This window comes from Delphinus delphis, chromosome 11, assembly GCF_949987515.2.
Source record: "Delphinus delphis chromosome 11, mDelDel1.2, whole genome shotgun sequence".
Lineage (NCBI taxonomy): Eukaryota > Metazoa > Chordata > Mammalia > Artiodactyla > Delphinidae > Delphinus > Delphinus delphis.
This window is the reverse complement of record NC_082693.1, coordinates 39,008,394-39,021,214: the sequence shown is the minus strand read 5'-3', so window position 1 is coordinate 39,021,214 and position 12,821 is coordinate 39,008,394. Positions and strand designations below refer to the sequence as shown.

Here is a 12,821-nt window from a genome sequence, read left to right as displayed (position 1 = left end):
ATCAAGGGAACATATTGTACCTCCATTGTGTGCTGCCTCTGATTTTCCCGTCTCTCTAATCCTTCTTCAGCATCACTTAACTTCGCTTCCCCATTCCTTCCCCCTCACTGCATTAACTCCATCCTTCCTTCCTTAGGGCAGCCCGTGTTCTAGCTCTTTTTCATCCTGCTTCTGTCTCACTGGCTACTGCATATTCTTCCAGGCAATTGGTGGGAGGCTCCCAAGCCTTCTATCAGCGAGCACCGTATCCTGGGTCCCTGCCCTTGCAGCAGCAGCAGCAGCAGCAGCAGCAACTGTGGCAGCAGCAGCAACAACAGGCAACAGCAGCAACTTCCATGCGACTTGCCATGTCGACACGCTTTCCGTCAACTCCTGGGCCTGAACTTGGCCGCCAAGCCATAGGTTCTCCCTTGGCGGGAATTCCCACCCGCCTGCCTGGCCCTGGTGATCCAGTGCCTGGTCCGGCTGGTCCTGCCCAGTTCATTGAGTTGCGGCACAATGTACAGAAAGGACTCGGACCGGGGGTGCCTCCGTTTCCTGGTCAGGGCCCCCCTCAGAGACCCCGTTTTTTCCCTGTAACTGAGGATTCTCACCGACTGGCCCCTGAAGGGCTTCGTGGCCTAGCAGTGTCAGGCCTTCCTCCTCAGAAACCCTCAGCCCCGCCGGCCCCTGAACTGAACAACGGCCTCCATCCAACGCCCCATACCAAGGGTCCCAACGCGCCTGCTGGCTTGGAGCTAGTCAACCGGCCCCCCTCAGGCGCTGAGCTTGGCCGCCCTCCTCTGGCCCTGGAAGCGGGGAAGTTACCCTGTGAGGATCCTGAGTTGGATGACGACTTTGATGCCCACAAGGCCCTGGAGGATGATGAGGAGCTTGCTCACCTGGGCCTGGGTGTGGACGTGGCCAAGGGAGATGATGAGCTGGGCACCCTGGAAAACCTGGAGACCAATGATCCCCACCTGGACGACCTGCTCAACGGGGATGAGTTTGACCTGTTGGCCTACACTGACCCTGAGCTGGACACCGGGGACAAGAAGGACATCTTCAATGAGCATCTGAGGCTGGTGGAGTCGGCCAATGAAAAGGCTGAGCGGGAGGCTCTGTTGCGGGGGGTGGAGCCAGGACCCTTGGGCCCTGAGGAGCGCCCTCCCCCCGCTGCTGATGCCTCTGAGCCCCGTCTGGCGTCAGTGCTCCCCGAGGTGAAGCCCAAGTTGGAGGAGGGTGGGCGCCACCCTTCCCCTTGCCAGTTTACCATTACCACCCCCAAGGTAGAGCCATCTCCAGCCACCACTTCCCTAGGCCTGGGGCTGAAGCCAGGACAGAGTGTGGTGGGCAGCCGGGACACTCGAATGGGCACAGGACCTTTTTCCAGTAGTGGACACCCAGCTGAGAAGGTCCCCTTTGGGACCACAGGAGGACCACCAGCTCACCTGCTGACCCCCAGCCCACTGAGTGGCCCAGGAGGGTCCTCCCTGCTGGAGAAGTTTGAGCTAGAGAGTGGGGCCCTGACCTTGCCCGGTGGACATGCATCTGGGGATGAGCTGGACAAGATGGAGAGCTCACTGGTAGCCAGTGAGTTGCCCCTGCTCATCGAGGACCTGTTGGAACATGAGAAGAAGGAGCTGCAGAAGAAGCAGCAGCTCTCAGCACAGCTGCAGCCTGCCCAGCAGCAGCAGCAACAGCAGCATTCCCTACTGTCCACCCCGGGCCCTGCCCAGGCTGTGTCTTTGCCACATGAGGGCTCTTCTCCCAGTTTGGCTGGCGCCCAGCAGCAGCTTGCCCTGGGACTTGGAGGTTCCCGACAGCCGGGCTTGGCCCAGCCACTGATGCCCACCCAGCCACCAGCTCACGCCCTCCAGCAGCGCCTGGCCCCATCCATGACCATGGTGTCCAACCAAGGGCATATGCTAAGTGGGCAGCATGGGGGACAGGCAGGCTTGGTGCCCCAGCAGAGCCCACAGCCAGTGCTGGCACAGAAGCCCATGGGTAGTATGCCACCTTCCATGTGCATGAAACCGCAGCAGCTGGCGATGCAGCAGCAGCTGGCTAACAGCTTCTTCCCGGATACAGGTAACCTCATCTGGGGGCGCTGGCTTATCGCCGTTACCACTAAATGCTCACTGAGGCTGCAGACCCAAGATCCTCCCTAGTTAAAGGGGATGGGACACAAAGAGCTTTGGCCAAATCCCATACGAGTGGTGTAAGCAGAAGCACTGTAGCTTTTACGGGAGAATAGTGCCCGGCGCACAGCAGGCATTCAGATGTGGAATGAATGAATGGAACAGACACATGACGTCTGATTAGCAAAGGCTTTGTAGCTGGGGTGAGACCCAAAGATTAGGACTTGGAGAGGAGTGGTGCAAGAAAAAGCAACGGGGTTGGTGAAAAGACTTAGTGAGACTTAGCAGCAGGAAAGCCGATGGGGTATATTTGGAGACAACGAGTGGAGACAATGGTTAGCCTGCAGCCGGCTTTGTGGAGGGAAGTGAGGGGGCGCTACCGTAGCTATGGAGAGGTAAGAAGAGGGCCCAGATTGAAGAAGACCTCAAATTATAATAGCATCTATTGAATAATGGTGGTTTGCCATGCCAAACACTGTGCTGAGCGCTTTACATTCATTGTGTAATTTAATCATCACAACAAACACGTTAAGTAGGTACTATTATTACCTTGGAGTGTAGAAAAGGAAACTGAGGCAGAGAGGTTAAGTTAACTTGCCCAAGGTCACACAACTAACAGAACTGGAATTTGAACCCTGGCCCTCATATCCTCTTAACTGTTTTACTGCCTCAAAATAACCAGGAGAGGGGGTTGGGTTAGTCCTCTTAAAAGTAGGGGGTCAGGGGACTTCCCTGGCAGTCCAGTGGTTAAGACTGTGCTTCCAATACAGGGCGCGAGGGTTCGATCCCTGATTGGGGAACTAAGACCCCACATGCCGCGCGGCGGGGCCAAAAAAAGAAAAAAAAGTAGGGAGTCAGTTAAGCTCTCTGAGCAGTGGAGAAATATATAATGTACAGGATTTCAGGAAGATTTAAGTTTTTGGTGGCTGCTGGTTTCTCTTTTCCTGCCCAGCATCCTGGACAGGCAGAAGAGTGGTCTGTAGGTGATGCGTGTTGTGCCCAAAACAGCTCTGGCGTTGGGCTTTGGCACAGTGCCCGCATCTTGGGTTCTTGGGCTGCGCTTAGTTGCCCTAAGAACACTACTTTTGAAGAATGCTTTCTAGGTCATAAAGTGTACTCGTATTCTGGTCACATTTGATCCTCTCAGTAGCTCTATGAGGTGAGCAGAATAAGGAATCATGATCTCTACAAAATAGAAGAGTAAACTGAGGCCCAAAGAGGTGAAATGACATTGATATATTGGCTCAACAGATATTTACTGAGTACTTTTTCCTAGCACTGTGCGCGTAAAAACGGAGCCACATGTTCTGTGAATAATAGAACTGAGTCACCTATGCTGCCGGGCTCCTAGTCCGGTGGTCTTTCCACCATGCCGTGCCGTTGTTCTGGTTGGCTTAGTGAGGTCAAGGTGTTGGAACAGCAGACATGGAATGGGGCATTGACCTCAGTGCCCAGCTCACTTGGCTCCTCCCTCTCCAGACCTGGACAAATTTGCTGCAGAAGATATCATTGATCCTATTGCAAAGGCCAAGATGGTTGCTTTGAAAGGCATCAAGAAGGTGATGGCTCAGGGCAGCATTGGAGTGGCACCTGGTATGAACAGGTAAGGCTTGCAGGGTGGGAGTGTTGGCCCTTCCTTTTTCCAGTCCTTCCCCTGTTCTTCCTGATCCTGCTTCTCCCACCTCTTTGCCCTTCAACTTTCCCCATCACCAACACATCCTCTTTGCTTTGGCGGACTCCAGGCAGCAAGTGTCCCTGCTAGCCCAGAGACTCTCAGGGGGGCCCGGCAGTGACCTGCAGAACCACGTGGCAGCTGGGAGTGGCCAGGTAAATAAATGGTCAGGTGGGAGTGGGAGCTTGGGTCCTGTGCCATCAGGCCACCCTTCTTAGGGCCTGGTACAGAACAGTGACCCTTTAGCTGTCTCTCTCGTCACAGGAGCGGAGTGCCGGTGACCCCTCCCAGCCTCGTCCCAATCCACCCACTTTTGCCCAGGGAGTGATCAGTGAGTATGGGGCTGGGGAGGAGAGTGCAAGGAAGGGGCTTGGGGTATGTGGGGAAAGAGGGACTTGGATCACCTGACACCCGCCTGCTTCCTTTCCCAGATGAGGCTGACCAGCGGCAGTATGAGGAGTGGCTGTTCCATACCCAGCAGCTCCTACAGATGCAACTGAAGGTGCTAGAGGAGCAGATTGGGGTGCACCGCAAGTCCCGGAAAGCTCTGTGCGCCAAGCAGCGCACTGCCAAAAAGGCCGGCCGTGAGTTCCCAGAGGCTGATGCTGAGAAGCTCAAGCTGGTTACAGAACAACAGAGCAAGATCCAGAAACAGCTGGATCAGGTGGGGAAGGCAGACTTCGGCCTAGCAACCGGGAGCCTGGGAAGAGGGGTGGCATGGGTGGGCAGGCTCCAGGCTGACCTTCCTGACCCTCCCGTGTTAGGTCCGGAAGCAGCAGAAGGAGCACACTAACCTCATGGCAGAATATCGGAATAAGCAGCAGCAGCAGCAGCAGCAGCAGCAGCAGCAGCAGCAGCAGCAGCAGCAGCACTCGGCTGTATTGGCCCTTAGCCCTTCCCAGAGTCCCCGGCTGCTCACCAAGCTTCCTGGTCAGCTGCTCCCTGGCCATGGGCTGCAGCCACCGCAGGGGCCCCCCGGTGGGCAAGCTGCAGGTCTTCGCCTGCCCCCCGGGGGCATGGCACTACCTGGACAGCCTGGTGGCCCCTTCCTCAACACCACCCTGGCCCAGCAGCAGCAACAGCAACATTCTGGTGGGGCTGGGGCCCTTGCCGGCCCCTCAGGGGGCTTTTTCCCTGGCAACCTTGCTCTTCGAGGCCTAGGACCTGACTCGAGGCTTTTACAGGAGAGGCAGCTGCAGCTACAGCAGCAACGCCTGCAGCTTGCCCAGAAACTGCAACAGCAGCAGCAGCACCTCTTAGGACAGGTGGCAATCCAGCAGCAACAGCAGCAGGGCCCAGGGGTACCGGCAAACCAGAGTCTGGGTCCCAAGCCCCAAGGGCTTCTGCCTCCCAGCAGCCATCAGGGCCTCCTGGTCCAGCAGCTGTCCCCGCAGCCACCCCAGGGGCCCCAGGGCATGCTGGGCCCTGCGCAGGTGGCAGTGTTGCAGCAGCAGCAGCAGCAGCAGCAACAGCACCCTGGAGCTCTGGGCCCCCAGGGCCCTCATAGACAGGTGATCCTGACCCAGCCCCGGGTGCTAAGTTCCCCCCAGCTGGCACAGCAGGGTCAGGGCCTTATGGGACACCGGCTGGTCACATCCCAGCAGCAGCAGCAGCAGCAGCACCAACAGCAGGGATCCATGGCGGGGCTTTCCCATCTTCAGCAGGGTCTGATGCCACACAGTGGGCAGCCCAAACTGAGTGCTCAGCCCATGGCCTCCTTGCAACAGCAACAGCTGCAGCAGCAGCAGCTACAACAGCAGCAGCAGCAGCAGCAGCAGCAGCTACAACAGCAGCAGCAGCAGCAGCAGCAGCTACAACAGCAGCAGCAGCAGATGGGCCTCTTGAGCCAGAGTCGAACTTTACTGTCCCCTCAACAGCAGCAGCAGCAGCAGCAGCAGCAGCAGCAACAGCAGCAGCAGCAGCAGCAGCAGCAGCAAGTGACACTCGGCCCTGGCCTGCCAGCCAAGCCTCTGCAACACTTTTCTAGCCCCGGAGCCCTGGGCCCAACCCTCATCCTAACGGGCAAGGAACAAAACATTGTAGAGGCGGCTCTTCCTCCGGAGGCCACTGAGGGGCCCTCCACGCATCAGGGAGGGCCGTTAGCAGTAGGGACTGTACCAGAGTCAGTGGCCACTGAACCAGGGGAGGTAAAGCCCTCACTCTCCGGGGACTCACAACTCCTCCTTGTCCAGCCCCAGGCCCAGCCTCAGCCCACCTCTGTGCAGCTGCAGCCACCTCTGAGGCTCCCAGGACAACAGCAGCAGCAAGTTAACTTGCTCCACACAGCGGGTGTGGGAAGCCACGGGCAACCAGGCAGTGGATCATCTTCTGAGGCCTCATCTATGCCCCACGTGCTGGCCCAATCCTCTGTTTCCTTAGGGGAACAGCCTGGACCCATGACCCAGAACCTTCTGAGCTCCCAGCAGCCCCTTGGACTAGAGCGGCCCATGCAAAATAATGCAGGGCCACAGCCTGCCAAACCAGGATCTGTCCCCCAGCCTGGGCAGAGCCTGCCTGGGGCTGGGGTCATGCCTACAGTGGGTCAGCTTCGAGCACAGCTTCAAGGAGTCCTGGCCAAAAACCCGCAGCTGCGGCACTTGAGTCCTCAGCAGCAGCAGCAGCTGCAGGCACTCCTCATGCAGCGGCAGCTACAGCAGAGTCAGGCAGTACGCCAGGCCCTGCCCTACCAGGAGCCTGGGACCCAGCCTTCTCCCCTCCAGGGCCTCCTGGGCCGCCAACCCCAACTTGGGGGCTTCCCTGGATCCCAGACAGGCCCTCTTCAGGAGCTAGGGGCAGGGCTTCGACCTCAGGGCCCACCCCGGCTCCCCGCCCCACAAGGAGCCTTATCCACAGGACCAGTCCTTGGCCCTGTCCTTCCCACGCCTCCACCGTCCAGCCCCCAAGAGCCAAAGAGACCTTCCTCACAGTTACCTTCCCCCAGCTCCCAGCTTCCCTCTGAGGCCCAGCTCCCTACCACCCAACCAGGAACCCCAAAACCCCAGGGGCCACCCTTGGAGCTGCCTCCTGGGAGAGTCTCACCTGCTGCTGCCCAGCTTGCAGATACCTTCTTTGGCAAGGGGCTGGGACCTTGGGACCCCCCAGACAACCTAGCGGAAGCCCAGAAGCCGGACCAAAGCAGCCTGGTACCTGGGCATCTGGAGCAGGTGAATGGGCAGGTGGTACCCGAGCCACCCCATCTCAGCATCAAGCAGGAGCCTCGGGAAGAGCCATGTGCCCTGGGAGCCCAGGCAGTGAAGAGGGAGGCCAACGGAGAGCCAATAGGGGCACCAGGTACCAGCAACCACCTCCTGCTGGCAGGCCCTCGCTCAGAGGCCGGGCATCTGCTCTTGCAGAAGCTTCTACGAGCAAAGAATGTGCAACTCAGCACTGGGCGGGGGCCCGAGGGGCTGCGAGCTGAGATCAACGGGCACATTGACAGCAAGCTGGCTGGGCTGGAGCAGAAACTACAGGGTACCCCCAGCAACAAGGAGGTGAGTACTCTAGCTGGAGTGGAGCAGACGGTGCGGGGCCTGGAGCCCGGGGGCAGAGTGAACAGGTCTGGGTGGAATGAGGTGAGGGCTCCCAGGGGGACGGCGGCCTTCACCGTGGGTTTATCTGGCTTAGGATACAGCAGCAAGGAAGCCTTTGACACCGAAGCCCAAGAGGGTACAGAAGGCAAGCGACAGGTTGGTGAGCTCCCGAAAGAAGCTGCGGAAGGAGGACGGGGTCAGGGCCAGCGAGGCCCTGCTGAAACAGCTGAAACAGGTGACCCCCAGGAGCCAGTCCCCTGGTCCCGTCCCAGGATAGGGGGCAGCCTGGCCCCCACCTGTGCAGTAGCAGAGATGTACACGCTGCAGGTTTCCAGCCTTGTCGTCTCGCCCCTCCTAGGAGCTGTCCCTGCTGCCCCTCGCCGAGCCCGCCATCACCGCCAATTTTAGCCTCTTTGCTCCCTTCGGCAGCGGCTGCCCAGTCAACGGGCAGTGCCAGCTGAGGGGGGCCTTTGGAAGTGGGACGCTGCCCACAGGCCCTGACTACTATTCCCAGCTGCTTACCAAGGTCAGAAAAATGACAATACCTTTTGGGGACGGTGAGGTTCCTGGGGAGGTGGAGATGGGGATGGCAGACTTGTGGAAATTGCTGGTATAGTGTAGGGCCAGGAGATCATGTCAGTCTCCCTTTGCCATCTTGCACACAACACCCCACCCCCACCCCCAGAATAACCTGAGTAACCCGCCGACACCACCCTCGTCGCTGCCCCCCACCCCACCCCCATCGGTGCAGCAGAAGATGGTGAATGGCGTCACTCCATCTGAAGAGCTGGGGGAGCACCCCAAGGATGCCACCTCTGCCCGGGATACTGAAGGGACGCTGAGGGGTAAGTCAGGAACGGAGCGAGCTTCTCCTTCTCTGCTAGGTCTGGGTGGCTGGGGTCATGTGGTACAGTTGAAGATAGGAGTGGGCTGTGTGTTGCTCTGTGTGCATACACTCCAGGGTCCTTGAGATAAGAAGGGCCTCTTCAGGACTGATTTGTTGGAGGCGGTGGCTGGTTTCTGGAGTCTAGAGCAGAGGCAACAGGACAGGGAGCGTATTTATGAGGCTTTCACTTACAGGGAATAGCCCAGCTTCCTTACCCAGTGGGTACGAACTACAGTCAGATCTGGATTTGAATCCTGGCTCCTGCATCGATTTAGCTGTGTTACTGCAGCCAAATTGATTGACTTGTGTGAGGCTCAGTTTTCTCACTATGGAATAAAAATAGTGCTCGCCTAATGGAGTCGCTAAAAGACTACAAACAAAGAAGGTACTTACAGAGTACCTCTTTAGAAAGGCTCAGTAAATATAGGTTGTCTGCCCTAAACTGGTAGGTGGGTGGATGGGTAGACAGTGGTCATGATAGCTAAGCTAGGTCTTATACTAGTTAGGCCTGAACCGTGTGGGAGAAAGCACCATGGGCTCTGGCCACCCTCAGCCTGACTTTTCTTCTCCCACCTACCCCTCAGATGCTTCAGAGGTGAAGAGTCTAGACCTGCTGGCCGCCTTGCCTACGCCCCCTCACAATCAGACCGAGGATGTCAGGTGCGGGCGGGACCAGAAATGGGGATGAGGAATTGGGGTGCGGGCAGGTCGCCTTATTTTTCCCTTGGACGGTGGCAGATTTCAAGCAGGGCTGTGACATCTACTAATCTCTAGATTTGGGAGGTGGCATCTGTAGGGCCTTAGCAATGGATGTCTGCTTTTGGCCCACAGGATGGAGAGTGACGAGGACAGCGATTCTCCTGACAGCATTGTGCCAGCTTCGTCCCCCGAGAGCATCCTGGGGGAGGAAGCCCCTCGTTTCCCTCAGCTGGGCTCAGGCCGGTGGGAGCAGGACGACCGGGCTCTCTCCCCCGTCATCCCCATCATTCCTCGGGCCAGCATCCCAGGTAGAGGTTGCTCTGGGCATGGACCGGTCCTGGCCAGGCCGGGCTGCATTGTCAGAGGTTGGGGAGAGAGGCAGCAGGAGCTTACACAGGTCCCTCTTTCTCCTTCAGTCTTCCCAGACAGCAAACCTTATGGGGCCCTGGACCTGGAGGCCCCTGGGAAGCTGCCTGCCACAACTTGGGAGAAGGGCAAAGGAAGCGAGGTGTCAGTCATGCTGACAGTTTCTGCCGCTGCTGCCAAGGTATGTTCCTGGGGGTGCCTCGGAGGCCAAGGGGATGCTGGTCAGTGGGCAGTCCCGGGAGCTTCTCTGGATAAATACAATCATTTAAAACTATGTATTGAGGACCTACTGTGTATGAAAGCCTGAGCTGGGCTGTGGGATTAGGAAAAATGTGGCACAGGGGGTCCCTGCCCTCAAGGGGCTCACAGTTCAGTGGTAAAGACACAAGTCAACAAATAGGAGAGTGTGTATAATGCGACGAGTGCTACAAAACGGCGTGTCCCCAGTCACACTGGGTGGAATTCTGGTTTTTTGAAAATGTTATCAGGGTTTTGTGGTCAAAGGAAACTGGAAATCCCAGTTAAAATAGCAAAACAGGTTTCTTTATTACAAGACTCTTCAGATCCTTTACTTTGCTAATGTGTATTGTGAATTTCCAGGTAGTGGATGTAGTGTGTGTCATTTCCCAAACCCAGCAGACACAGGTCTCTTTCTGCGGAGCTCCCGTTAGTACCCACAGCGGTTAGGGAGAGGCTGCCCATAAAGGAAACGTATGAGAAGAGCTGGATGGCACAGGGGCAAGACTGATGGCACATGGCCACCTGGGGAGTTGCCTTCTGAGTGTCCTTGTCCCTACCAAGCTGGTGGTAGTTCTCACTCCACGCACTCTGCTGACACGGCTGTCCCATCCCCTTTCCTGCCCTGGCAGAACCTGAATGGTGTGATGGTGGCAGTGGCAGAGCTACTAAGCATGAAGATCCCCAACTCCTATGAGGTGCTGTTCCCAGAGAGCCCTGCCCGGGCAGGCATTGAGCCTAAGAAGGGGGAAGCTGAGGGCCCTGGTGAGTTTGGCAGGAAAACTCCTTGGGACCTGCAGGGAATGATTCTGGTGGGAGGCTCTGACCCCTTCCTTCCTGCAGGTGGGAAAGAAAAGGGTCTGGGAGGCAAGAGCCCAGAAGCTGGCCCTGATTGGCTGAAGCAGTTTGATGCTGTGTTGCCCGGCTATACCCTCAAGAGCCAGTTAGACATCTTGAGCCTCCTCAAACAGGTGGGTCTGTTGACGGGAAAGGGGTGGGTGTCTGGCTAGGACCGAGAAGGCACAGGGCTTTTGGGCGAGTGGAATCTGGGTGGGAGGAGAGAGGTGACTGGTTCAGCGAGGAGCTGGCACTAATGGTACAGGGTGTCTTCCCATATAGGAGAGCCCTGCCCCAGAGCCACCCACCCAGCACAGCTACACCTACAACGTCTCCAACCTGGACGTGCGGCAGCTCTCGGCCCCGCCTCCTGAAGCACCCTCTCCACCCCCGTCCCCTTTGGCGCCCTCGCCTGCCAGCCCCCCTGCTGAACCCTTGGCTGAACTTCCAGCTGAGCCCTCAGCTGAGCCGCCGGTCCCCTCGCCTCTGCCACTTGCCTCATCCCCTGAATCAGCCCGGCCCAAGCCCCGAGCCCGGCCTTCTGAGGAAGGCGAAGATTCCCGGCCCCCTCGCCTCAAGAAGTGGAAGGGGGTGCGCTGGAAGCGTCTCCGGCTGCTGCTGACCATCCAGAAGGGTGGTGTGCGGCAGGAGGACGAGCGGGAAGTGGCGGAGTTCATGGAGCAGCTTGGCACAGCCCTGCGACCTGACAAGGTGCCTCGAGACATGCGGCGCTGCTGCTTCTGTCATGAGGAGGGGGATGGGGCCACGGATGGGCCCGCTCGCCTGCTGAACCTGGACCTGGACTTGTGGGTGCACCTCAACTGTGCCCTGTGGTCCACAGAGGTATATGAGACCCAGGGTGGGGCACTGATGAACGTGGAGGTTGCCCTGCACCGAGGACTGCTCACCAAGTGCTCCCTGTGCCAGCGCACTGGTGCCACCAGCAGCTGCAATCGCATGCGTTGCCCCAACGTCTACCATTTTGCCTGCGCCATCCGCGCCAAGTGCATGTTCTTCAAGGACAAGACCATGCTGTGTCCGATGCATAAGATCAAGGGGCCCTGCGAGCAGGAGCTGAGCTCTTTTGCTGTCTTCCGGCGGGTCTACATTGAGCGAGATGAGGTGAAGCAAATCGCCAGCATCATCCAGCGGGGGGAGCGGCTGCACATGTTCCGTGTAGGGGGCCTTGTGTTCCACGCCATCGGACAGCTGCTGCCCCACCAGATGGCCGACTTCCACAGTGCCACCGCCCTCTATCCCGTGGGCTACGAGGCCACACGCATCTACTGGAGCCTCCGTACTAACAACCGCCGCTGCTGCTACCGCTGCTCCATCGGCGAGAACAACGGGCGGCCGGAGTTTGTGATCAAAGTCATGGAGCAGGGCCTGGAGGACCTGGTCTTCACTGACGCCTCTCCCCAGGGTGAGCACGGGGCCCTTGAAGTGGTAATATGGAATTGGGCAAGTGTCTCCCAGCGTCCCCTTTACGGTGTTGAGAAGACACCTGCAGGCTCCTCATGAGTGATCTTTCTCCCCCACTTAGGGCAGGCAGAGGTCTCTTGAAGGTCTCCAGAGAAAGTGTTTTGACCGCTCAGTCACCTTGAATTCCCTTGTGATAGAGGGTATTTTGCTTGTCTGACTAAACGTATGTCAGCTCCTTCTCCTAACTCAGTGGATCTAAAGGATACAGTTCTGAGACTCCGCCTTCCGGCTCACCCAATCTGATTCTAGCCTTGAGTTCCTTATGGTTGCTTTTCGCTGGATAAGATCTTGATCTTAGTTTCAGTGTTACTGATAAAAGTAACAGTAAGAGTTACATTGTAGTGAGCATGTGCTGTGTGCCATAAACTAAGCTGAGTGATTTATACAGGTTATTTTGTTCACACAAAACCCTGCAAGCCGAGTACTCTTATTATGCCAAGTTTTACACATAGAGAAACTGAGTAGTGGAGAGATTTAAGTATTTGCCTTAAGGTCCCACAGCCAGTATTAGAACTTGAACCCAAGTCTTCTCAACTCCAAAACATGCCTGTGCTGGGTATCCTGGGCCCTGGGTTCATGTTTCTGTGTCACAAGGCTCTCGGATGCCCCTCCAGGGTGGGAAGCCTCCTGGCTTGTTGAGGGAGACTGAGATTGGGAGGCCAAGAGGGGCTCCTGAAGAACCACACACCCTCCTGACAGCAAGGTGGGCAGGCTACAGAAAACAAACGTAGCTTCAGGTGGAGGTTAGGGCTGAGGTCAGTGAGCAGAAGTTGCCTCTGAGGGCTGCTCTCTTTCCTTGCCTCTCAGCTGTGTGGAATCGCATCATTGAGCCTGTGGCTGCCATGAGGAAAGAGGCTGACATGCTGCGGCTCTTCCCCGAGTACCTGAAAGGCGAGGAGCTCTTTGGGCTGACAGTGCACGCCGTGCTGCGCATAGCTGAATCAGTAAGGAAGGGGCCAGGGGTGGGGGCAGGTGGGCGTGGGGAAGGTTGG

At 57.6% G+C, this 12,821-nt stretch overlaps 1 protein-coding gene across 4 annotated transcripts in view; it reads left to right on the top strand.

Moving 5' to 3' along the window:
- Positions 1 to 12,821, top strand: part of KMT2D (lysine methyltransferase 2D) — a 38,758-nt gene that overhangs the window by 21,875 nt on the left and 4,062 nt on the right. For all 4 annotated transcript variants that reach the window (XM_060024710.1, XM_069541199.1, XM_060024708.1 and 1 more), the window contains 16 exons: positions 203 to 2,070; positions 3,600 to 3,723; positions 3,863 to 3,947; positions 4,057 to 4,123; positions 4,224 to 4,456; positions 4,557 to 7,283; positions 7,417 to 7,557; positions 7,681 to 7,848; positions 8,008 to 8,167; positions 8,793 to 8,868; positions 9,040 to 9,215; positions 9,324 to 9,454; positions 10,143 to 10,275; positions 10,354 to 10,481; positions 10,630 to 11,770; positions 12,637 to 12,773. In XM_060024710.1, the coding sequence (XP_059880693.1) occupies positions 203 to 2,070; positions 3,600 to 3,723; positions 3,863 to 3,947; positions 4,057 to 4,123; positions 4,224 to 4,456; positions 4,557 to 7,283; positions 7,417 to 7,557; positions 7,681 to 7,848; positions 8,008 to 8,167; positions 8,793 to 8,868; positions 9,040 to 9,215; positions 9,324 to 9,454; positions 10,143 to 10,275; positions 10,354 to 10,481; positions 10,630 to 11,770; positions 12,637 to 12,773 (7,495 nt within the window). The remainder of the gene's footprint in view (positions 1 to 202; positions 2,071 to 3,599; positions 3,724 to 3,862; positions 3,948 to 4,056; positions 4,124 to 4,223; positions 4,457 to 4,556; positions 7,284 to 7,416; positions 7,558 to 7,680; positions 7,849 to 8,007; positions 8,168 to 8,792; positions 8,869 to 9,039; positions 9,216 to 9,323; positions 9,455 to 10,142; positions 10,276 to 10,353; positions 10,482 to 10,629; positions 11,771 to 12,636; positions 12,774 to 12,821) is intronic.